General features: G+C 50.1%; 1 protein-coding gene across 5 annotated transcripts in view; it reads right to left on the reverse strand.

Annotated features, from left to right (window-relative positions):
• Nucleotides 1-787: 787 nt before the first annotated feature.
• LOC147156229 (glutamate receptor ionotropic, delta-1-like) overlaps nt 788-25,723 on the reverse strand; it is a 61,014-nt gene continuing 36,078 nt past the window's right edge. For 2 of the 5 annotated variants that reach the window (XM_086064159.1, XM_086064157.1), the window contains 14 exons: nt 22,793-22,846; nt 20,173-20,346; nt 19,588-19,749; nt 18,645-18,764; nt 16,344-16,445; nt 14,867-14,989; nt 14,718-14,792; nt 14,294-14,636; nt 12,917-13,061; nt 11,798-11,993; nt 10,633-10,799; nt 7,036-7,276; nt 4,186-4,318; nt 788-3,617 (listed from right to left, as the gene is read on the reverse strand). In XM_086064159.1, the coding sequence (XP_085920285.1) occupies nt 3,220-3,617; nt 4,186-4,318; nt 7,036-7,276; nt 10,633-10,799; nt 11,798-11,993; nt 12,917-13,061; nt 14,294-14,636; nt 14,718-14,792; nt 14,867-14,989; nt 16,344-16,445; nt 18,645-18,764; nt 19,588-19,749; nt 20,173-20,346; nt 22,793-22,846 (2,433 nt within the window). In that variant the 3' untranslated portion in view covers nt 788-3,219. Of the gene's footprint in view, nt 3,618-4,181; nt 4,319-7,035; nt 7,277-10,632; nt 10,800-11,797; nt 11,994-12,916; nt 13,062-14,293; nt 14,637-14,717; nt 14,793-14,866; nt 14,990-16,343; nt 16,446-18,644; nt 18,765-19,587; nt 19,750-20,172; nt 20,347-22,792; nt 22,847-25,723 lie in introns of those variants that run through there. The other 3 variants (XM_086064158.1, XM_086064160.1, XM_086064161.1) reach the window with 3 other exon arrangements.

The raw sequence follows: 25,723 nt of genomic DNA on the forward strand, positions 1-25,723 counted from the left end.
GCATGAAAACTTTTTTTTTTAAACGGATTAATTCAATGCCCATTCATTTCAATGGGGAAAGATGATTTGATTTCAAGTCACGACTGTACCGCCACGACCATTACGCCAAAGAAACAGCGCAGCACTCTCATCCTATTTGCATATTTATGTTTAGCTTTCATTTCACGCCGCATGCTTTCAGTGCCAATCGGAGCTCCTCGCCGTCGCGCCGCCGATTTACCGCCATTGACCTGTCTCCCGACCAGGCGGCGTCTCGGCCCATAACTGCCCCTTCGCCGCCGCGGCAACCGGACCAGCTTTTACGGCCTCCAGCTGCTGCCGCTGGAGCGAGTAATGAGCGCATTTACCCAAAAGGCTCGGCGTCGGGGAGACAGACGATAGCGACCGCCATCTGGCGAAACGTAAGAGTGCAACCGACGGTAAAGGGGGGGGGGGGGGGGGTGTAAAGGTGGATCTGCGCGGGGAAAGCCACACCCCCGTTCTCATTGTTAAGAATGACAAACCAATGGACTGGTCAACGGTCCGTCCGTGTCAGGGCCTTCTTCACCCTCGTCAAAGGCGTGCACAAGGACGCGGTGTTGCTCCACCAATGGCGAGTCTTCCACGCCGACCCGCTTGTGCCCCGCCCCCCCTCGTCCGCCACCACCTTCCTCGCAGCGTCCTTTTCGTGGAGTCAGCGGCCGCGTTGGCGGTTGAGCGTGAAGCCGGAGGACAGCTGACAAGCCGCGGGGAGCCTTCGCCGGCGTTTGCCACGAGCGGTCGCGTTCAAAAGAAGACCAGCGCGGCGTGTTGTAAACATATTTCTTTATTCAAGATAAGAAAGTTCAAGCAGCGTGTCGATAAATAAAAGTCCTCGGGCGCAACAGCAAAAACAAGCAGAGCCTCCCGAGGACGCAAGCCAGTGGACGTTCGGCAAAAGTTCAACGGGCGCAACTGGACCGGTCGGTGGAGACGCTTCGCCTTGAAACCAAAAAGCATCTTCAAGGTTACATTGGAGGCGTGGCTATCTTGTGAACGTCGCATCCGTTGCGTAATACCAACTATTGTTAATTGCGAAAAGTAACAAGACCTGCTTTGACTTGTGCAAGTCAAATGTGAAAAAAATGGCGGTCAGATATTTTCATACTTCTGCTCTTCGCCGTCGGGCCCGGTTCCTTTCGCTTTTGAATATTGGAGGTCCGCTATATGATGTCTTGTTGCTTTACTGCGTATGCTCGACATTCGTCGACGGCAGGACACGAAGCCCGTCAAGAAAGCTGACATCGTTTCCAAACGACTGAAGATGAACATTCCTGTCACGACAAACGTAAAGAGCTGCAAAAACAAAATGTCAAATTCATCAACACGAGACAGAAAAAGGACAGAAGCCGGCGACATCCACGCTTGCCGTCGGTGAGCAAAATGGCAGCGCAAGCGAAGACGCCGCTTTTCATCTCTCCTTGAACCCGTGACGGATTCCAACAAAGGTTAAGCGATTGCAAGATTGAGAACGTCCTCCGGGTGCGCCGCGTTGCTTCCCTCTTCCCAACAAGACCACACGCGCGGCGGAAATATGAATAGGACGACTTGCGACACACCTGAAATGCGGCAAACAAGCGCTAAGAAGAGTCCAGTTGTTGCCGCTCAACGTTTGACGGCCGACAAGCGACGCAGACATTTGGCGAGCCCAGCTCATCTTTTCCAGCTGGCGGCGGCGACGAAAAGAACCCGGCAGCCTCAACTCATGTTGGTCTCGGGACTCTCATCATGGACTTGCGGGGCTGGCGGGGGGGGGGGGGGGGGGTGTGGGGCGAGTCGTGAGGCGAGGAGGTCGCGACCTGCTTATTGAGCGGGACTTTTTTTTTTTATGCTCACTTTGTGTTTCACTTGATTCTGAATGCACCAAATAAGCCGTGCAAACGTCACGGTTACGACGTCAAAGGAGACTTTTCCGTCCTCGCGATTTCAAAGAGTTATGCAAAGGGGTGTCTGGAGAAGCGCACGAGTCTGCCGCACGTTTTGGCAACGCAGGACAGCAACATATTGTTGCGCTTTCACCAAGCTGACATCCAATGGAGCACAATTCTCCTGGAAGTCCCCGCGACGTCACAAACACGCTGCGATTTCCGCCAGCATCTCCGCCACGCCACTGACATGTGACATGTGACGGACATGTGACGTCACTACCGCGTCTCCAGCTGGTCTCGGAGCGGCAGAGACGTCTCCGCACTTGGAGACGCAAGTGGTCTTCGCCATGTCTCGAGACCGACGGTAGACTTGTAAGAAAAAAATAATTTGGGGGGGGAATTGGGGCGTCGCTGAGACTGGAGTTGCCATCGGGTCGCCAACGAGCGAGTTAGGCCCTTAAACTTCAAAAAATGTTTCATGGGAGGACTAAACGGGCTGCCAGTCTTTGAAATCAAACAAACAAAAGGACACAAACGCACTCCGTCAATGTGCCTGGAAAAAACGTAACGTTTGCCTGTTGTAAAGTGAATCCGGCCCTTCATTCCTCCAGGGCCGCAGGGGGCGCTGCATGCCGACAGATTCCTTCTTGCACTTTGGCCGACGGCGCTCGCGTTTCCTCGTCGGCCGCGATGAATCAAAGCCACGTTTACGACACATAAATGTTTAACAAGAGAAGTCGACGCAGCCAAAAGACAAAAAGCGTCGAGTGTGTTCGGAGCAGCGTTGTCACGGCAACCGGGCCGAGCGTCACAGCCTGAAATCGAGTAACGCTGACCACTCAAAACATTTTAGTATCTAATGAAGTTTGACTTTTTGATCAGGGGGAGGAAATGAAGCGAGATGAACTTTGATTAAAGATAACGATCTGTCGGTTGCCACGACGACGGTGACATTAAAAAACGAATGCGGGACAGCGGATGGAAACATTGTTTGCCTTTTTTGGCCACTTCGAAAACAATCACAATGAATTAAGCCTCATTGTCTCATTTTCAACTAAATTTAGAAAACAGTCAATGTTGGCATCATGTATATATATATATACTTTATATATGATATATAATCCATTTTTATCTGGTTTTGTGTTTTTTAGAACTCAAGGTCAAAAATGGAGAATATTCAAAATACACTTTAAGCCCACTTGGTTCTTTTTTGTTATTTACACCAGAAAAGTCAAGTCAGGAGCGCCGGATAAAAAACATCTTCTTTCCTTCCTTCCTTGAGGGCGAGACTGCAAAAGCCCCTCAGGCCTAAATGGAGGTGCTGTGGGTGGCGTCAATGGCTGCGGTTATGGGTCCTGCCTGGTAGAGTGGCACCTTGCCAGGACTCTGCCGAAAGAGCGCCCCGTTGGGCGCCCTGTGCTTGCACTGCATGTTGCCCACGAGCTGCGGCGCTAGCGTGCTGCTGCCAGCTAGCTGGAGCGGCGGCAGCGTCCTGCGTAGGGTCCCCCCAAGGTGAGGGTGGCTCACAGGCGGCGGCGGCGCCCCCTCCCTGGGCAGGAAGGTGGTCACAGCGAGGCCCGGGGGCATCAGGCCCGCCGGGGTGGGCTGCATGCTGCCGATGTCCAGCGCAGAGATCTCGATAGAGGGGCCGGGGATCTGCTTGTGGACCAAGTCCTCGTCCAAAAGACTGTTCATACGCCGATGCACCTGTTCCAGGTTCACCTCCTTGTCCTACAGGGGTGGGGGACGGGGGGAGGGGAGGGGAGGGGAGGGGAGGGGAGGGGAGGGGAGGGGAGGGGAGGGGGACACAGAGGCTGAGATTGGCGATGGGCCGCTTTTGTCGCTTGTGGCTCCATGCAGTCGCCCCGCCACCCTCGCCACAATGCTATGGGACCGCCGCCGGGCCCCGCCCCCGCCCCCGCCATGCCCCGCCCCCGCCATGCCCCGCTGACACCCCGGCGCTTGAAATCAAATTTGGCCAATTGAAAAGTCAAGATTAGCGACTCAAGATGAAGGACTATTGACTGGGGACGGATGACGGCATGTCTGGACGGGGACAATGCCGCAGTCCCGAAGCATGCACTTTGTTGGAAAAAGTCCCAAGACCTTTTGAAGATTTAAGACTCAAGACTGAGGACTAAAACGGGATGCCAGGATGGGAACAATGCCAGACTCTCGTGCGCACTTTGTTGAAAAAATCCCTTTCGAGACGACAACCAAAGATGGACTCGTAAAAACGGGAGACGTTCAAGTGTATTTACTGTACAAGTCAGTCAGTGTATGTTTGCTCTATTCTGACCTGTGCCAACGGCATGCGCTTCCTGCCAGCTTCTCCCTCTGTCTGTCCAAATGTCCCTCCTCCCCTCGGACGAGGCAAAGTCATTATAAGTCAACGGACCCGAAACCAAAGCCAGCCTGTAATCCTTAGCGACCTGCACGACAGCACACAGCAAGCGGCAATCACAGGAGGAGACATGGAAGACACAACAGCAACCGCCGCCAACCGCCGCCAACCGCCCAAGAGACCCCCCCCCCCCAACTTCACCCCCACCTCCCATCCAAACCCGCCGCCGCCGCCGCCGCCAAATTAACGGAACAAAAGAGAGACGGACGAAGCTCCAGTAAGATTTGTTGATTCCACGTCGACGATTTGCCGAGGAGTTTTGTCGTATGCTCTTTTGACCGTTTACAATTAATTAGCCTGTGACTACATTTACATGCCGTCAATATTTGGGTTAAGGTCAAAATTCCGGTTGTGGGTAAATTTGGTCACGTGATCAATCCCCATTTAAACCGTGACACGAGGACGTCATCGCCGCTTTTCTACCGTCGATAAAAGACGATATTCTCTCGATGCACGAGTAACGGATCGGTCGTCGTTGGTCGTCATCGCTGCACTGTATTTATCTCTGCGTATGTTTTTTTGGGTGAATTGCGCGCCACACGCTTGGACTTCGATTATGGACACGCACACACGCACTCGGGCATTTCCGCAGAAAAGAATGTGAAAACGGCACAGAGAAATCAAATGTATTCAAATTAGGCTAACGTAAGATGGCCGCCGCACACACAAGTACTTCCTGTACTCGAAACATCAGGATTCCAAAGCAGTGATGCGTTCAAACGAGGCATTCCAATCACGTTTATGCGACCAAACGCGCGCGTCAGAATAAACATCGTCATTGACGCTAACTTTTAATTAGCGACTGAGCCCTGAAGCGAATAGCAATTAGCCGTGGCCCCAAAATGGCGTCAAATTGCCTCTTGATGCCACGAAATGGCGGCAAAGGACTACTTGTGTTGAAATGAAGCTCAACGTAGTTTGCGCCAAAGCACTGTAGTTGCTAAAAATACGGAAGACCGGTTCCCACAACAACAAAATCGATCTGCAAATAGACCACAGCTCGCTACGCTTAAGCTAGCTCACGTTGGATGTTTTCCCGTCGAAATAGACGAAGAAAATGTTGAAATTCGTGTTTTGTCAAACTTGAAGCGAAAATGTTTGATGTCGCGCACGTTTGGAATTTACGGGAGCTGATGGAAGCCCAATAAGACGCCGGGATCAAAGTTGTCGAGCGTTGCGTCGCGGCACGTTGTCATCATCCCGCCGCACGCTAAACAATCTCGCCGTCCGCCGCGCGGCTCTTTATGAAGACGTTACGAGGATCTCGGCCGACCGCGGGAGTTTGCGAGGACCATAAAAGGAATCTTATGAAGGCTTTTATGAAGACGTGTCGGACATTCCCGGCTCAGCGCGTTTCACGGCCGACTGAGGGGAATAAAACGGGAACAATAAAGCCGCGCAGGAGGCGCGCGAGCGTTGGCGGCTTTTAAAGGCGCCCGTTGGACGGGGGGGCCTCGGGGGGGCCTCGGGCAGGCGGACGCGCGGAAATCAAGCCAAGTTTGCCGCTGCTGGGACGGATGGCGTGAAGAAAAAACAAAAACTAAGAGCTCAATTACATTTCGAAGGTAGGATGAGTTACTTTGAGGGTTGAGATGTAAAAACGCTTCCTTCGACCTTTCGTATGAAATGAGGTCGTTCGTTGAACATTTCCATCATTTATATTCGCTATTTACTTCCAAGTTGACACTCGTGGAGTCAAAATCAACAGAAAACAGAAAAAGATAAAGACATTTGTTGGGGACCGAATTTCAGCCAAAGTTTACAACAAAGTGCACAAGATTCAAAACATTTCAATCCCAGTCGAAAAGAAATGATGAGATTTGGCGGCGGTGGAACTTTTAAGGAAATTGGACGGATGGCGGGATTAAAAAGAAAAAAGAAGAATCTGATGTTTTTGTATTTGAAGTCTGATGGCATATTTGTGAATGCAAAATTCTGAATTCAATTCAACGGCTGAATTTGCATGACAGGAAGTGGACGTGAATTCATTGCAGAAACTCCTTCTGGCCAAAATGTTTGAGCAGCCATTTGCAAGAGCAAGGTCTTCTGGGAAATGAAGTGCTGTTCTCCCATCAAATGAAACAATTTGAAGGCTTTTACAATTTTTTATTTGAGTCGGTTTTGAATGTAAAAACGATTTACTGTTAATTATTCAGTCCTTCAAATAATATGTGTATGAAATTCATGTTTTAAAAATACTGTAAATCTTGAATTTCGCAGCATGAATTTCTTGACATTTCAATTCTACTTCCTGCAATTGGAACTTCAATTGCAATTCTGCTTCCTGTTTGCCGCCTCAATTCTGCTTCACGTTTGAGAACTCGATTGCAATTAAGGTCTCGTTCTCAATTCACTTCTGAATGTTGTGGTGTGAATGCGTGTTTTGGTGCCGAAGTGTGTATTGTACGGTTTGTGTGTGTGAACGTGTGTAGTGTAGTGTGTGTGTGTGTGTGTGTGTGTGTGCATAGAAAACAAAGCGCACTGTTTTAATGAGCCGCATCGTGCGATGGGCAAAATAGCGCCGGCGTTGACGGAAACCAAATGGAACGACGATGGCGTGACACAGACAGACCAAAAAGTGATTTCAAGCTCCGGCGCCACCCCGCGGCGTTACGCGGCGCCCCCCGTCTACACCTGAGCGTACTGCAGCTCCACTAAATGGCGGCCGGCTCGGGCGGGATCCTTAAAGTAGAGCGAGGCGACGGCGGCGACGGCGACGGCGGCGCGGCGCCCGAGCTCGGTCACCTCTTTGGGCGCGCGGCGGCAGCACCCGTCGCCGCTCCACCAGGCCTCCAGGCCGGCCACCAGGCAGGCCAGCAGCAGCCCGGCGGCCAGGATGCAGAAGACGCCGGCGAAGCTGTGCAGCTTGAGCGAGCGGCCGTCCGGGTGCGCGCTGGCGTGGCTGCTCAGGTCGCAGCGGCCCGCGCGCGGCCACCACTTTTGCTTCAGGATGTCCAGGTCGCCCTTCTCCTGCAGCTCCAGGATCCTGGCCGGGCACAAACCGGGGTCAGCAACGCCCGGGACCGTCGCGTTCGCACGCACAACCCGGGACGTTCCGGGGACGCTGTCAGGGATGCAAACATTAAAAATACTCCTTAGCGAGCTCCCATGGCGCTCGTTGACCTGCTAGGGAGCTAGCTAGCTAGCTAGCTAGCATCAGGGGCTAAAGCTGCGGCAGGCTTTTTACTTCCTGGACCAGGATTGGCCACCTGAGTTCCTTGAAGACGGGACAAAGCGAGTGAACGTGCGAGCGGCCGGCGACACAGAAAAACAGGCCGGTCGAACGTGGCGGCCATCGTAATTGCGCCGCGCATGAGACGGCCATAATCAATGTTGGTGAGGAGGGGAGGGGGCGGGGCTTTTCAATCCTTTGGAAGCCATCATCATCTGCCATTAAGCGGCTGACGTGTGAAGCGGCTGGAGGACGTCACAACTTCACTTTCAGTAGGATCCATTTTCATTTTTATTCTCTACTCGGTACTTTGCCAAAATCGCCATCTTGCTTTTTTCTCGTGTATTGTTGTATGTGTTGTGCTCGGTGACGGTTCGTTGAAACCAAGATTAGACAGATATGTTTTTTGATACGGATCATTAGTAGTCAAGGAGGTTGCCGATAACCGATTTTTGGAACCGATACTCAGATTTGCTAAAAAAAATTAAAACATTTTTTTTTTATCTTAGACCATATGTATCTTCAAAATTCAGGTTTAGAAACAGAAAGTTCCCAGGGTCAGCAGCGTCTCCTATAAAATGAAGTGGAAATGTTAATAATAATTTGTTCCCTGAAGTAAACACAGTTTTGAATTGATCTCTTTGTCAAAATGCCAAATGTCTGCGGCCATCGTCTCGCCCGGCCAATCATCGCAACATTCCCAACCAAGATGGTGCCAACAAAAGCACTACATTTGTCTCAATGAAGCTCCTCAACTCCCATTAACGTAGTTCCTGTGTGGCAATGTGCCACAAGGTGGCACCAATGCACAGCTTTTGCCTAAATGAAGCTCCTCAACAACACGTCGTTCTCTCACGAGCGCGACAAGTAATGATGACGGCGTGTTGCGGACTAAAACGTTGACGAAGATGAAGACGATGAAATGAAAGAAAAGCAAGCCTGGAGAAATAAAAAGCCAGGATGAAGACGACGTCGTCGACGTTGAGGGACTCGAGAGGAAGGAGATGTTTTCCATGGCGGGGAAGCTTATGGCTTGCGGGGGCGTCCATCTTTCACGAGGAATTCCCGACAGGCATTAAAACGAGGGAGCAAACTTTGGGCTGGCTCGTCCCACAGCTGCGCCGTGAACCCGGCCGGTCGCACGCGCCGTGGGAGGCGTCACGGGAGGCGTCACGGGAGGCGTCACGGGAGGGCGGAGAGCGTCACGATCAATTTGTCCCGCCCGAGGCGAGCGCTCGACCTTTTCCGCTTCCATTTGGACGACGCCCGCGTGGAGGAATTGTGACGATCTCCCGCTAAACTCTCCTGACACCAAAGTCCCATCGCTCGCTCGCACGCTCGCACGCACGCACGCACACACGCACGCACGCACGCACACACGCTCGCACGCACGCGCGCACGCTCGCCCACCTCCACTTGTTTTTTCTTTGACACTTTTTACACTTGAGGGCTGTCGCTTGTCGCTTGTTCTACTTTATGTTGCGAGCTTCGGCTGCATCGTCGATTAAGCGCAGTGAACGAAACAAAACGGTGCAGTTCAGCTACTTGAATGCGCTCGTTTACAAAACAAAATGACAACAAACACTTCATGAGAAATATGTCAAAATGATTGAAAATGGCAGCCAGTCAATGAGTTAATAAAAGCATAAGATAACGAAAACATTTTTCAGTGGCTGGAACAGATGAATGGAATTTGAAGTGGTTGGGTGACAAGCGGGTCACGGGTCGACTTGAGGTCATAAGGTCGCGGCGTCGTTGCTGGTAACTTGTTGCCATGGTAACGAGATGCTGAAAAAGTGAAGGAAAAATCTTCCATCGTCCAGAATGAAGAAATAAGAAGAGCGGAAAATGTTGCCGTCAAGTCACCTTCGAGTGGCGCTACAAAGTCGAGACGCGTTCAAGGACCCCCTCGCTGTGACACGTGCAATGCGTCCAATCCTTAAAGTTTGTTGTCTTGACAGAGACAAACTCTTACGGATTGACAGCAGAAGGTCACATGAGGCCAAACCACCCGGGAAGCCACCGTCTGTTGTTTCCATAGCAACAGTGGCCATCTTGGACGGAAACTCGACAGTGTGACGTGACGCAGGTTTTTCCATTCAGACGGCTCGTTTGTCCGCTTGGCCTTCCCGCGGTCGATACGAGACGGGTGAGAAGTTTTGTTGCTGATGCAAAGTGGAGATTTAACCAAATGATTCCTCAACTCTCTTTGGGATCAATTTGCCGGCATGAAGACGGAGCCGCTCACAACCATTTCCTCCAAATGTCCAAATTGTCACAAAGAGTCGAGCGGCACCAACATAGTCCACTTTTTTGTCAGCTTCACTAACTTTAACATCAAATTCTTCTCACACGGTAAAAAAAGCCCCGTCATTTTATTTGCCTGCAGCTTTTTTCTCAGACGTGGCACTTCTCACCATTCGTCTTGGCTGTGAGGATCTTTGACGTCGTCACGGCAACAAGGAATTGCGGTCAAAAAACCTTCAATGAATCTTTGCGAAATTCTCGCACAGACGACATGAAGACTTGCTGGCGTTTTTCTGCTTCTCCTGATGACATCCTCACAATACTGTTATGGTGCGTTCAATGACACCCTTACAATTCAGTTGCGATGTGTTCTATCACATCCTCATGATTTAGTTATGATGCATTCAATGACTTGTGTTGCATTCAAAAACTGACAAGTATAGAAGCGATGCCTTTGAGGCATCCTCACGAATACTTGTGACGTGTTCATCGATTACATTTGCGCTGCGTTCAAAGGCACCCAAACGGATAGTTTTGACGCATTCAGTGACACTTTTACAAAACACTTGTGATGCATTCAAAGGCTCCCTAAGCCATGAAACAAACTTGTGCTGCACATCGGAGATTTGGCGGGCCGGTGATGCGTTCAAGGACAGCCACATCCTCCGATAAACGTGTGTGACACGTTCGGTGGCACCTTCACTGTCAGAGGTGGCAAATCCAAGTCTTGGCTTTAGCCCCAGGTGCTAGCTAGCTAGCTCCCTTGCTAGCTAGCTAGCTCGCTAGCTAGCTCCCTTGCTAGCTCCCATGGTGCTCGTTGACCGGCAGGGTTTGGACTTTCTGGACTTGGATTTGCCACCTCTGACCACGGATACTCGCGATGCCTTCAATGACACGGTGGCGACGCGTTCCCCGACACTTACTTTTGCGAGAAGAGGTCCCTGTAGGGGCTGCCGTGCTGCATGGCGATGCCGTAACCTTTGCTGCTGACGCCGCTGCCCGACACGGTGACGGCGCAGTCGTCGTCGGTCAGCGCCGCGTACTCCAACGCCGCCATGTCCCACAGGAAGGCGTACGCGCTCTTCTTGGCCTGCGAGGGCCGACGACGCACGCGCGGTCGCCGTGGCAACCGTCAGTTTGGGAAACTCATGCCACAACATGGCTTATTTGTTGACATTCAGGTTGATTGAAATGGAAAAATAATCCCCGAATGGTACATTTTTGAGTGATTAACAAAGAGGGTGAATAATTGGAAGTGGCAATTAGTAATTTGTGACTAATTATGGCAATTTGTGTCAATGTCAGTGCATTGTGGGTAATGTTTTGAGCCTTACAGCCTTTCTTTTTTCTTTTTCTCAAGTGCTTCTCCGCCATTATGGTCACGAGGCGAGCTCGAGCGCATCACAGCTGATTTTGATTTTGACCCTCGACTGGTCACCCTAAAAAAGTATTTAAAAAAATGTATATTTAAAATTGTTGGTTTTTTTTGCATTGTATATGATTGATAATACAAAAATTACCCAATTGTTTAATACAACAGATACAAATGCTAATTTATTTTTTGTTTTATTATTTACAGTAATCCAATAAATAAAGCTTATAATCACTACAAATGTATAAAAAAAGAGGGAAATATTGTAGTTTTTTGTACAATAAATAAATTCAATTAATATAATCAATTAAAACTCTGTGTAAGGCTTTAATTGTTTTAGATTTTTATGTTTTCATTTTTTTAAATACATTTATAATAGTAGATGAAAAGGATGTTTTATCTTTTAATTAAATAAATTGAGCAATTAATGAAATAAATGACTAAAACAAGTTCAAATGTGTATGTAATAACCATTTTAAATAATCATTCATTGTGTATTTTAATCCCGACATTATTATTAAACACAATTATAATGATTGAATCATTGTTTTATTAATAAAAAATGTCGTCTGTTATTTGTTTTTAAATGAACTCACTAATTATTACGTGTGGCGCCCCTCCCACAAGCCCCGCCCCCATTCCGCTTTCCGCTTTCCGCTTTGCGCTTTGCGCTCCGGCACGCGCACGCGGCGCCGATGCAAGCGTTTGGGTCTGACCTTGCGTATGCCCTCGGAGGGGCTGGACACGGAGTAGTCCAGGCCGCCGTTCTTGCTGACGGTCCTCCACAGCTCGGCGTACGTGCCGTCCTGCTCCAGCGGGTTGGTGCCTTTGTTGCGGAAGAAGTCGTACACGGCCGAGTCCCTCACCGTGCCGTAGTCCACGTCCATCTGCCGAGACAGGTCCTGGAAGGACCTGCAATGGCAATCCAGTATGCGCGTGCGTCATGTTGCGGACCAGGGCACCGGCAACACGTGCCGACTTTGCAAAACAGTTTGCGACTTGCGACTTGCGGGACCGAATGAAGGAATCGGAAGAAGCGAGGACCGGAGCCGAGTTTTCCTTCGGTCCACCTCCCCTCGCCTTCCCTTGAGGTGGTCTTCGTCCTGCAGGTGCGAGCGCTCGTACATGACGCATAAGACGGAAACGTGAGAGGCGGCGCGCGTCGTTTCCCGCCATTAGCGCGTAATAAGAGACTCAGCATGCCGGGCGGGCGTCCCGGGAAAATCTCCACTCGCGCATTGATTGGATTCGGACGAGGTCCAACTTGACACACGCCGACATCCTGATGGCGGGAGAGCCGAAGGAGGCACGTGACCGGGAACCTTCCCGCCGCTCGCAATCGGCCACTGACAAAAGAGTGACGGAACCAGGCCGCCCGTGGACAAAATCATGTCGCCCAAGAAAAGGAAGTGACGTCGCGTTAGCTTGGATGCGACGTGACAGACGCTCGCCAGCGTGGACGCGATCAATAAACAAAACAGGTTCACGCACGAGCACTTTGGGAAGACACGAGCCCTGCAGAATAACAAGAGGCGCTTCAACACAAAATCAACCTGCTGGATTTCGGCCATGGACCCTCGAGACTTTTTTGTGCGTCTCGTCATGATGAACGTGTCCAGCAAATTTCACGTCAATCGGTGATTTAAGTGTCGGAGGCAAAAAACAAAACAAATTCTCTTCAAAATTCTGAGAGTTGTCAAAATACAAGCTGTGGAATTCACCCAAAATGGCTGACTTCCTGAAGAGTTGTGGTCATGATAAACACAGCAACGGACTAAATAGAGACGTGTCAAGTTTTGGGTTATGTTGAGGCTCCTGCAATGTGCGGCGCTCACCGTATGGCGTGGTCCATCCGGGACACGGTCAGGTACGCCGCCAGGTTGGCCGTGTATGACGAGCACACGATGAGCGTGAAGAGCCACCAGCTGCCCATGACGATCCTCAGCGCCACCGAACCCACCGCGCCGCCGTCGCCGCCGCCTGCAAACGCACACGCACGCTTGCTTACCAACGGAAAGCCGCGGCTTTTTCTTTGCGACGCGTTTCTATTCCGTTCTTCATTTGTCTTCTTCTGAAAGCCACACTCGAGTAAAAGTACGAGAATCTCAACAGGAAGTAACTATTTGGACTGTTACTTGAGTCCTAAAGCGTCTGACATTTTCTCAAAACGTTGACTTTTATTGCGGAAAAGACATCTTAGAGCGCCTCGTTGTTGGCTCTGAGAAGGTGGAAGAGCGCAGGTGAAAACATTTGTACAACTCCGACGTGCATGTCGACTGGCGTGGCCGCTTTAGAGCGCCTCGTCGTCGCAGCATTTTGTATCCCAGCCACTGGCAGCTTTATTTTCAGATGGGAAGCAAAAGTGTGCTTTTGGATTGACAGTTGAGGTGGGCGTGGCTTGGCATTTGAGAGCGAAGACCACATCTGGATGTTGAAGCCTCCTTTTATGTACGTGCTGATTGTTGAATCATTTCAATTTGCCAGGCTTGTCAGCAACTTTCCGCTTTTATGACGTGTGAAATTTTAATTTCCCTTCAATTCATTTGTGGATGTCCGATCATTTATGCGATGACGCGTCCCAATCACATCCGAGCTTTTCATTGGCCGGCTGCAAGCCGAACCGGGACGAGCCATCGCTTTATTGGCAAGTGACGGCTGGCGGACCGTCGGGGTTTCCCTACCGCTGTTAGCGATCGAACCCGTGACTCTCGTTGCAGCGCAATCTACAAGGCTGCATCTCATCACCGTCTCCTTGGCAACCTGCTCGGACAGGGACTGGATGTGCGTGCGTGCGTGCGTGTCCTTGCTGATGTCTTAAGACGCCGACCCTGGGAAACGGCAACGTTCATCGCCGAGCACCTTCCCACGACTTCCCCCATCGAAAGCCTGATTTAAAGTTCGATGATTTCACATTTTCGGTGAGAAGAAATTTTTTCATGTTTGTTCTGTTTGGAGGGAAAATGCAAAAAAATCAGTCAGGAGCATCTCGAGAGCCTTTCGATAATCGGGTCTTTCCTGACCGTGATTACGGGGAACCGGGTTCCAAATCGACCCAATTTTTTCGTTACGATTTCCGAGCAGATCGAAAGATACGTTTCGCACCTCAGGATGTTCTTACAGACTTTCGCTATCTTCGATCTCAAGGAGACAACCGGGCTCCAAATGGGCCCACTTTTCCGTTTGTCTTGTGATCATCATGAAATGTGTCTGACCTTGCTGCACGAAGGCCCCGTAGACGATCCAGATGGCGCTGTGCAGCGGTCCGGAACCCGATCCGTTGCCGGGCTGCCCCGGCGGCGCGTTCTGGCCGGCGGACGAGCGCAGCGCCTGCAGCCTGTTGAGCAGGAAGATGAGCACGCCCACTACGGGGATGGCGGCGGCGATGCAGGCCCACACGGCCAAGTCGAACGGTACGAAGAGCGAGAAGATGTTGATCTTCTCTTCGGGCTTCCTCAGCAGGATGCCCACGCTGTAGTCCAGGTAGCGCTTGCTGAAGTCCACCACGTTCTCGCGCTCCGGCGTGATGGTGATGGCCGACACGGCCAGGTCGGCTCTCTGCCGGGCGGTTTCGGGACACAACATGTGCTTGAGGCGCGCCAGCCAATCGGAGGTCAGCGTTTCGTTGCGGGGAGTCACCTTGTTGATGAGGTCGCCGATCATCCCGTTCCACGAGCCGTTGGGAAGCCGAGATCCGTATTTGCTGTCGGACACCTGCAGGAACGGCGTGAAAGGCTTCAGACCGATGCGCGCGGGCCCAACAGGAAGTGGCGGGCGGGAGCGCTCACCTGGTAGATCTCGTACTTGAAGCCCAAGAGCTTGGCGAGGGCGTCCAGCACGTCCATGGAGAAGCCTTTGTAGCGTTTGGGCTGGCCCAGGATGTTCTCCGCCACCATCACAAACGGGTCCTCCTGACACGCGGACAATCCACACAACATTGACAAGAAGGACAATCAGAAGAACATTCGCCGGGAACGCGCAGATGAAGAGCGGCGACGGGAAAAGCACCGGGGACAACATTTGACAAGATGGAGACGCCAGGAAAAGAACCCCGAGCGGAACCTCGGATCTCTTGTCTGCTGCGGATGGCGGCAGTGTACCTAATGAAGTGTCGGCTTTGATCCCTCAAGCGGCACCTTGACCAGGCTGGACAGGACCCGAGGGCCCGAAGGCTGCGGGGGTGCGGGGCTGTCATCCCGCCGAGAGGCGGGGCGGCAACGAGGTGTCGTATCTGCGACAAGCTGCTAATGCGAGTGCGAGGTTTCGTCTCGCTCGCTCCAACTCCGGGAAGGAAAAACTCCAAAAGTCATCAAAAGCCGCTCAGGCTTGAACCATCGCACCAGCAAATAGAAAAAGAAAAAGAAAAAATCCATTTTTGCTGGCTTGCTTGTTGTTTTGCTGGCGTGACTTTCCTCCTCCAAAAACGTCTTCAAAAAAAGATTGTGCTTTGCAAAAACATAACTAAATAGAACTTAAAGCATGAAAACATGCTTGCGTGTGCCCGCCTTGGCCACTGGGGGCAGCATCACAAGAGTCACAAACCAAGAAGAGTCAACCCGTTGCCGTATTTGTCATTCTTCACAGAGGATAAAGAATATAGATATCAAGTGGTTTTTTTCAACACCTCTGTCAATGCTAAACATGAGCACATCTATGACGTTTCCCATCATGTGTTAGCATTAAGCTAAGCAGACTTTTGTTGATTTAACCCTGAAACGCCAAATGTATCATCATGAATACAAGACATTTTGAGCCCTCTATTTCATGAGTATAATGTTTTTTTCCCCACCACCCTAATTTATTTGATTTGGCACATGCAATGCACAGATAATCCATTAGAGGGCAGTATCACCCAGCTGCGGGTTTTTCCAGCGACCTTGCAAAATCGCCACAATTGAGAAAGGAGAGATTAATTGTGGGAAATGTTCTTTCTGATTTTGGGAAATACTAATAAGTTGGATATGTCTGTTTATTAATATATTTTTGACAGTTATAAATGTACAAATTCACTGTGACCGGATGTATCAAATATAACACAAATCATAAGTCATATGTGGAAGTTGATTTAAAAAAAAATATATATATATATTTTTTTTTTGTTGAAAAGGACCAATAAATATTGACGAAGAATCCGAATTTTCTCGCCTATATTTCATGGTTCAGGCTTTTTAGGGTTAAACAGCAAAGATGTTTATATGTAGGATGAGTGTATTTGACAAAATGAGGTGTCAGCGACCAGTCCGGGGTGCAAAACGATTGTCGTACCAGCAACGTGACCACTTTGACGGTGACTCCCTGCATGCCGCTCTCGATGCGACTCTCCTTCAGGCTGCCGTTCAGGCCGTGCACCGGGTCCCACGTGGCCAACTGGCAACAAGAAAAACAAGACAAACGGCTGTTACGGCCCTGGCGACCAATCCGGCTGCTAACTTGGCGCTCGTGTGTTTGCTGTTTGCTGTCACGCATGTATTTTGTGATCGGCAGCTTCCTGTGAGCCGGCGACCAATCGAGCCCAGCTTCCGCTCCCCGCTAGCTTAGTGCCATCGCGTGCGTGCGGCTCGGGTTCGAGAAGCCGCGTCCGTGAGTCACAAAGCGCCCGGCGGGCCGTCGGCAGCTGTTTTGCGGCGCGGAGGCACAGCGGACCCGCGGGCGCACGACGCCTGATTGTGTGTGTCAGCTAAATTCAAACGCGTCACTGTTGCCACGGCGACGCAAGCTGACAAAATCCCCGCCATTGAATTCGATCCCCCTCGTCGTTTGCTTTGTTTCAAAGTTTGCCGGCCGGCACCATCAGCGCCTTTTGCGCTCTTTGTCTTCATTGTGATCGCTCGCAACAAAAGACAACAAAGTGCACATTAGCCGCCGCGGCTAATGAGCAACGCGAGCGAGCTGAACCGACAGCGGTGGCGTGACGCGACGGGAGTTAATTAGCCTCGTTAGCTAACGCGGGCGCGTTATTGTTCCTTAACGACCATGCCACCCATTGTTAAGATGGCGCCGCCCGTAATGAGCGCGGGCTAATTAGCGAAAACAAGCTAACCAAGACGGCAGATGGGGAAAGACGCGTCTGCTTCTTTGGCTGCGTCCGCGGTGAAAAGGCGTCGGCAAATATGTGGTTGTTGAACCCTTTCACTTGGAAAAGTTGAACCCAGTCAAGCGCGACAACACCCGCACGTTTTCTGCTGAGAAGCTTGTAAGTGATTTCCTGGCAAAATGTTTCCACACGTGCACGCTTGCCACTGATCTTGCACAACGGAAAGTCAGTGTGGTCACATGACTGCGCAAAGACGTCCTTGGGCCCGATTGGACGCCTCCGACCGGACGCGGACACTCCATCTTGATGTTGTTGACGTTGGATTTAGCAAAGCGCCAAATTGCGGCTAACCTCGGGGAGTGCCAATCAGCGGCACCTGAGGCTCGTTTCCCGGATTGGTTGGGGGGGCGTGCCCATCACGTTTGCTCGCACCGCCAAACGGTCGCTGGGCCTCCGCGGTCATATGAGATGCTTTCAATGTTGCTAACGGCCTCGTTAACGACCGTTGGCCGTCGAGAGCGGCTCGCGCGCGGGACACATTGCAGCAAAAACAAAGCAAGACAAAAGACCGACAGCCACGCATTTCAAAGGGTTCGACACCCACATTGTTCCCGCTGTTATCAATCAATGAACGTTATGCAAATGAGGGTGTTGGAAAGCGGGATCCGATCGCGGCGATCGATTATGACGCGCTTCATCGCCACAAGTGAAAAGGAGCAAAACGAAAGCTGTTCAATCAGATGAAGCACATGCTGACATGTTAATGAGCGTGCATATTCATGAGGGTGCATGATAATGAGCTTGCATATTGATGAGCAGACATGTAAAACACTTGACTGAGCACCAGCCTGCTAATAACAACAATACGTCTTGGTGCTTCTTTGTCTTTCCATGAGTGCTCTATTAAGCGTGCGTGTGTGCGCGCGCGTGTTTGTGCACGTGCGTGCGTGTGTGAGAGAGAGAAGAGGATGGCCGTTATAAAGTATAGAGGGACTCATAACTCAGAGTGAGAGGCCAGATGATTAAATCTTCATTACTGCAGCAACTCTCTGCGTGTGTGCGTGCGTGCGTGTGCGCGCGCACGCGCTGACACGCGGACCCCACAAGCCGCTAAATCATAGAAATGGTTATGCATGCGTATGAGACCGGGTGTCAATTACACGTCGGTGTTTAATGAAAGTAAGCGGGAAGGAAAACGCACGAGCGCACGTCGGCTCGTGTTTTCCATAACAACACACGCGCACACGCACACACCAAAACAAAGTCGACTATAGCCTGCGTGCGCGTGCGTGAGTGCATGCCAGGCCATCGGGTGGCGCTGCGACTTCTGACGATGGCTGTCGAGCAGGATGAAGCAATGCGAGATTGATTTGCGCTGTGACATCACTATTGCCATGGCGACGAGACGTTGATGCCGGTTCAACGCTCATCTGTCGTCTGTTGACAACGTTGCCATGGCAACATCCTGTCCAAATGCTTACGCCATGCTACGCCGCCATTTCTTGCTACACAAACATCTTTGCACTGCTCACCCTCTTGACGTCCTTGCCGAAGGTCTCGCTGAAACTGGAGCCGAGGATCTCGAAGTGGACGTGAGCGTTGGCGCCGCCATCTTTGAAGTCCATGGTGCCCGTCAGGCCCGTGATGTTGCCCTGGCCGCGCAGCACAAGTTTAACGCGGACACGAAGCGTCTCAGAGCGCCTCATGTTAGCATCGCGCTAGGCTAATGACAAACGGTCGCTCAGTTGTGAGGAAATATATTCAATGCAGCTCTGCTTACCCGTTCAATTGCATTGTCACTGGCGAAGCGAGGTCATCAAAAAAGGATTTTGCATTTTCATACACAAAACAAAAACAATTCAAACAAAACTCAAATGGAGCATTTTTGGGGGGAAAAAAAGAAGAATGAACAAATCTGCTTTGAAAATTAATTAAAAGGACCTGAATTTGAAAAACTGTGACGGAGATGCGCTCATCAATAGTCATCAGCGGCTATTAGTTAGCCGCTAATGCACGGCACGTCCGAGCGGATCGCGCGCAGCAAACGTCGTCTTTTCTTTTTCTTTCTTTCTTTCTTTCTTTTTGCCGGCGGAAAATACGACATTTCGAGGCTTCCATTTGCTCTCGTCAGACGAGAAAAAGAAAGGAAAAAAACCTTCCTGTGACAGCAGCAAAGGTTGCGCCGGCTGTCAGCGGACGGGAAAAGTCACGGCAAACGTTTGGCTCACATGCAAAGTCGCGGACGCCTCCTGTCAGACGTCGGACACAAATGTATTTTCTTCACGCGCTTAAAAACAAAACATTCGTTATGCAGCTGCAATCCACACACACGTAAAAAAAAAAAAACACACACAACAGCGATGTTTAGTTAACTGTTGACAAACGTAACCGTCACATTGATTGATGGTTCCATTTTGAAATCAAGTAGTAGCGTCGCACTTTGGGGATGTGCTACGGCGCCGCGAGCTAACAAACCTTTTGGATGGTCTCCAGCATGGACCAGCCGCCGTTCCAGGGCTTGGTGGACTTCCTGATGCAGTTGAGGCTGGCCATGCTGTGCCACTTCCTGTCCTCCAGCTTCCGGTAGAAGGCGTTGGCCAGCATCAGCACGCTGTCGTACAGGTACAGATTCGACACCTGCCGGGACGCGGCGGCAAGTCAACACGCTGGAGGGGGGCGGGACTAGATAGACTTGAGCGCCGACTTGCTACATTTAGACAGAATAGAAAACTTGACACCGCCTTTGGTCAAATTGCTAACTAGCCATTTAGTTCACTTTAAGCCTTCGGAGAGACTAACTCGACGCCAACGAGCTCATTTTCGACCACTCTGGAAAGACTTGCCAAGTTCACACCGAATAGCGCTAACCATTAGCCAAAATTGGACTCTAGCAAATTTTAGACCAACGAGACAGAGTAGCCACGTTTTGACTGACGAGCAAGCAGCTAAGTTTAGCAAGTAGCTAAGTTTAGCAAGCAGCTAAGTTTAGCAAGTAGCTAAGTTTAGCAAGTAGCTAAGTTTAGCAAGCAGCTAAGTTTAGCACGAGGCGGCTCAAGCTACCTCCAGGTTGTGCAGGTATCCTTCCTGCGGGTCGCACAGCAGCGACGAGATGCGATGGTTGTTTGTCATGCATCGAGCGCCGCTGTCTTTCCACAGCGGGAAAATCTGCCGCACCACCGTCATGCGCCCCAGTGCACTATGGGTAAGCTCCAGGATCTCCGTGTCGCTGATCTCCTGCAGGAACAAAACAGGAATTCCATGCCGTACAAAAAGGTAGAGACGTTTTCCTGTCCCAATATTTTTGTCCGCACGATCTCCTCGCGGACCGCAGACACGAAATACAAATATGGATTTTCTTTTATCGTCTTCTTCCAAACCTCACCAAGTGCTCAATAAAAGATTTCCACGGGCGCGAGGACATTAAACACACGCACACACGAGCAAATAAAAGCGTAAGCAAACATGGCGCGTCATGATGACTTGATGGAGCTGATTTCTCGCGGCATGAAAAACAAGCTAATTAGCGCATTAGCATCCATTTGGCTGCGGCAAATGGATGCTAATGTTTTTGGCTCATCACACGCCTCGGCAAAAATAAAAGTCGGGCAGTTTTGGGCTGAGTGCACTCGACCGCGGATGTTGATGTGTTGATGTGATGTTGCCATTAACGCGCAACAAAATCACGGAAACAGGTTTTTTTTTTTTGGGTTCAAGGGCAGACTAAGATTCTGCACACAAGCCAGCAGACCAGTTGGCCATGTTACTTTCTAAAAACGGCCAAAGAAGAAGCTCGGTTTTGGGAATCAATCTGCTCCACAAAGTCCGACTAAAACCGGATTGGCTGAAATCCAAAGCAATGTTTGCCATTGGAAATCATGTCAATCCAAAGAATCTGTTCCAGACATCTAAAAATGTGGACAAAAATACATTTGATTTATTGAGGGGAGCTTTTCCTTTACATACAAAGTGTGAAATAAATGTAAGTAACTCATTTATATTTAACTTGACTTTTACTAGCAATAAGGACTCTTGTTGGCGTATACAAGTGGTGCTCAAATTATGGCCCGGGGGCCATTTGCAACCCGCCATCCATTTTTCAGTGGCTGGCGGCATTTACTGAAAATCACATTTTGTCGAAAAATAAGTCGATGTGTTCATGGAATGTAAATATTAAATAAGTCGTCGTGCGGCCCACCCGGGAAAATCATCTGCCAAGCTTTTATTTTGAAGGTTTTTGATGTTGCACAGATGTTGCCTGATTGCTGCACAGCAGACCGGGAAGGTAATTATCACTTTAAGCCGCTCATGAAGGCTTGCCGTCTGCTGAAGCCGCATCGGCTCAACACGTATCGATTCCAGGAAATGGACGAGTCACGTTGCTTTTGGACAAATGTTCGAAAAGACCAAAAGCGACTTCGTACTAAATGATGCTTGTAAGTAAGACCTTATAAGATGTAGAAAACAGGACCGACGTGAACCGGGGAGCATTTGGAGAAGAAAGATATTCTCCATCTGGTGAAAGCTTCTGGCGTTTGAAAATTCTGGATCATTTGAAAAAAAAACCACAGACGTCTTTTTTTTTTTTTGTCAGTTGTTATTTTTGCCCGCATTGTCCTCCTAATTGTTTATCAAAGAGGCATTCGCCTCTTAATCCTCCTCCAGAAAAGAAGCACCTGCCCCCATCTGAGTGCCCCCCCCCCCCCCCCTCTGGTTAGCGATTGGTCTTCCCTGCACGCGTTGGCGGATGAAAGGCGAGCGGAGGAAGACCGATGAGCGATTGGTCGCGGGCGGCTGAGGAGGCCGCCAAGCAACCTTTTGCGCCTTTTGTCTGCTAATTAGCTCATTAGCGCTTCAAAGCCTCACGCTAGCAACTTCCAAACAAGACTCAGGGGTGGTCGGGGGGGGGGCTACGGTCACATGACTTGATCGGATTTACGTCGTAAGCTACGTTAACTTGACTGATAGCTGGTCAAATGGGAACTTAGCTTCATATCGGTTTTGGGCTTCATTGGGAAGAGGATTTAAAAACAGACAAACAGATAACAGAGGCTGGTTTGCAAAAAAACATATTTTTTAAATGACAAAGTAGCTAAAATGCGCAATATATGTTGGGACTGAGCAAGCAAGTATGATTTGCAACGTGCTTCGGTGCTGCTGGAGGCTACTTTGTGGTTAGCATCTTTAGCATGTAGGATATCAGGTCATAGGTTAGCATGTTGGAGTTAGCGTGTTACTGCACATGATTGCTTAGCATGTTGTCGTTTATGTCCTCCTAAATAATCACGGCTACTTTTCATATTTAAATCAGGATTCAACTTTAGCATTACACGCTCAACATTTTCTTATCAGGCATCCTCGTTTTTTTCTTGCCAATATTTGAAGAAATGAAATCTTGAGGAAGTGCGAAAAGTCCGAGGCGCCTCGGGGGAGCGTTCACTCTTCATGTTCATTAGCAAACGCTCCGTGTGATTAGTTAAAGCGTCACTTTGAAGCTGTTGCCGGCAGTATGTGGCAAAACACGCGCAAACACACACACGCAAACACACACGCAGACACACACGCGCTCATTAAGAGCGCTAGTTGGCTGCAAACATTGACACTCGGACCATCAAAGACGACAAAAATGGTGGCGTCACGTTGTGTACATTGATGACGTCATAAAAGGTATTGACGAGCGTACCTCGTTAACGAACACCCAGTGGCTGTCCTTGGAGGCCAGATTGGTTTCCACCGCCTGCAGACACACAACAAGGACACAAACGCAAGGTTTGTTACGCAAACAAAATCAAACGGGGAAAGACTCACAAGCGGCAAAAGTATTGGGACGCGACTCTTGCTCAATCAATCAACCGATGAGTCAGTCAGTCGATGTTGTGGTTTGTCTCGTGTCGCGTCGTGTCGTGTCGCTCTATTGTGTTCTGTTTGTGTGTTCTGTTGCCGTACGGCGTTCTTTTTATTGTGGGGGCTTTTTCTGGCTTTTTGAGGCGAGGGATGTTGTTTTGCAGGCTTGATATTACGTCTCAGTCCTCTAAAACAAAAGCTCACACTTTTCTATACGTCTGCCTTTTATGGCATCGACAAGCAACACACACACACGCACACACACATCTAACGCCGCAGTGGGATGAGCGCACAGCCGTAAACGTCTTGTTTGTTTTTAGACGACATCTCCTCGGACACATTTCCATCTCATTCCACACAATCAAACGCCATCTATCGAAATGATTTCTATAATGATCTATGGATTGGTCGCCAGCCAATAGCCAATCGGACGTCTGGACAAAAACACGCCGGCTAACATGCTAGCTAACATGTCTTCGCAATGTGGGAGGGGAAAAAAAACACTTGCGAGAACATGCGGACTCACGAGAACAGATTCGAACACGGAACCTGTCAAGCTGCTAACCACTAGGCCACAGCGCTGCCGACATGCAAAAGGCACATTGAAGCCGCCGGGGTCGCCATGGCGATGGAAATGCAGACGAGGAGAGTGAACACACCTGTGAGCGCGTATGCAAATCACACAGATTGAATGCGTGCGTGTCCTTGTGCCGTTACACTTGAAAGCCATTTGCACCCAAGGCCTCGTGGGAAAAAGCTTCGCGACACACCGCGCACTAATGCGTGCGTGTGCGTGTGACTCTTGTTACCATGGAAACGTCAGCCACACAGACCAGCCAATCACGGATAAACTACAAATACACACAAGAGAACGTGCTGAGTCATCACACAACCTCACACGTGCACACACACGCACACAACTGAATGATGAGTGTGTGTGTGTGTGTGTGTGTGTGTGTGTGTGTGTGTGTGTGTGTGTGTGTGTGTGTGTGTGTGTGTGTGTGTGTGTGTGTGTGTGTGTGTGTGTGACTGACTGACGGATAGGTGTCATTTTGGTGCTGATCTCACAAGTCCCGCCCCCTCAAGTGAGTCTGTTGCTAGGAGACCACCGCCCATTTGTATGTAACATTTGTTCGTGTGTCTTGTCGCCATCCTGAGGCGTCTTCTTGCGTCTTGCGTGTGCGTGTGTGTGTGCGCGTGTGTGTCGGCTGCCATGATGGCGCCCGAGTGGCTGATTGACTCTCCCGAACAATATGGCCGCAGACAGACAAAAGCTTCCAATGGCCCGGCAGCGCCAAAATGGCCTCCTGGGACAACTTCGCACCATCTGCGTGTGCGCGTGTGCGTATCTCTGCCTGAGTATCCGTTTGTGTGTCCGTCCTAAAGTTGTGACTCCCAAAAATGTCCTCACATTTGTTGTCAGGCTTAAAGTGGATGCGTGCGCGCACACGCACGTACGTGCGTTATAATTGTGTCATTTTTCAGGCCTGCTGGCGAGCACATGAATCTTCCTAACGAGTGACAGCAACGTTGCCGTTGATCGCACTTCCTGCCACACGCCAGCCACTTCCTGTTGACTTCCTTGTCTTCGATCTTCTTCACGGGATGGAAAAAAGAAGCCGCCCTAAATCTTAACGTCTTGTTTATTAGCATGTCCAATCTTGAATTTAAAGCATGTTTACGTGCTATTTTTAATCATGCAAAATTTGGAGCTACAATTAACCATTTTTTCAATAATCGATATACCGATGAATTCTTTAAAAATGAAAAACTTTTTTTTTTTGAAAAGCAAACATTATTTTCAAATTGACGCTGCGGAAAAGGTGCAAATTGACGGCAACGGTCGAAAGACGGACAAAGGCGGAGTCGCCGCCGCCTGAGCGCTCGTCGTCAGCGAGCGCAATCTGCCGTAAAACGACGGGAAAAAGTCAGCCGTGGAAAAGTATCCAGTCGACGTTCCTCAAAATGTTCATTCCATGTTTTTTTCCTCCTGTTTGTCCAAGTTTTCATTCACTCCGAGGACACTAACACGTGTTTGTCTTTTAGCACACGTGCAAAAGTCCCCAAAAGGGATTCTTGTCCAAGACACGAGTCACGGATTGACGAGCAACATTTGCCTGGAAAGACGAAATCAGATGGATGCTGCGTTCAGGGCCCTCTTTCCAGTCGGTGCTGCTGCGTTCAGGGTCTTCTCATTGTCTGTGACACGGCATGCATGGTGGTGCGTTCAGGGTCCTGTTATCTCTACATGGCAAGTGAATGGTGATGCGTTCAGGGCCTTCTAATGGTGCGTTATCTGGTGGGGAAGCGGTGGTGCGTTCAGGGCCCTCATTGGTAAATGGTGGTACCTTCATCGTCCTGTTATCTTCATGAACCTGGCAAGTGAGTGGTGGTGCGTTCAGGCTCCTCTAATGTTCCTTTTATCTGGTGAGCGTGCAGCGGTGCGTTCAGGGCCCTGCCGGCTAACGGCCGCGCCGTGTGCCGTTGGTTGAGGTCAAGCAGGACTTTTGTCCACTCTGGAGTGTGTTTTTTTTTTATGCGCAGCCGGCAGAGGTGGTCAGAGATTGATGCCCTGTTTGTGCCCTGAACGCCTCCTTCCAATAAATCAGGCCGGCGCCTTCCCGCCTTCTCACTCGCTTGCGTCCGCTCCTTTCATTCATCAGCCTGACGAATGACGGACAACCGGGACGGGAACGCAAAAAAAAAAACCTTGGGTTGTTTTGGTTCGGACCCGCAACCTCTGCAACGTCGCAGGTTGCTTGCTCGTGTG

Source organism: Leptonotus elevatus, chromosome 20 (assembly GCF_054856555.1).
Source record: "Leptonotus elevatus isolate MCC_2025b chromosome 20, RoL_Lele_1.0, whole genome shotgun sequence".
Classification (NCBI taxonomy): domain Eukaryota; kingdom Metazoa; phylum Chordata; class Actinopteri; order Syngnathiformes; family Syngnathidae; genus Leptonotus; species Leptonotus elevatus.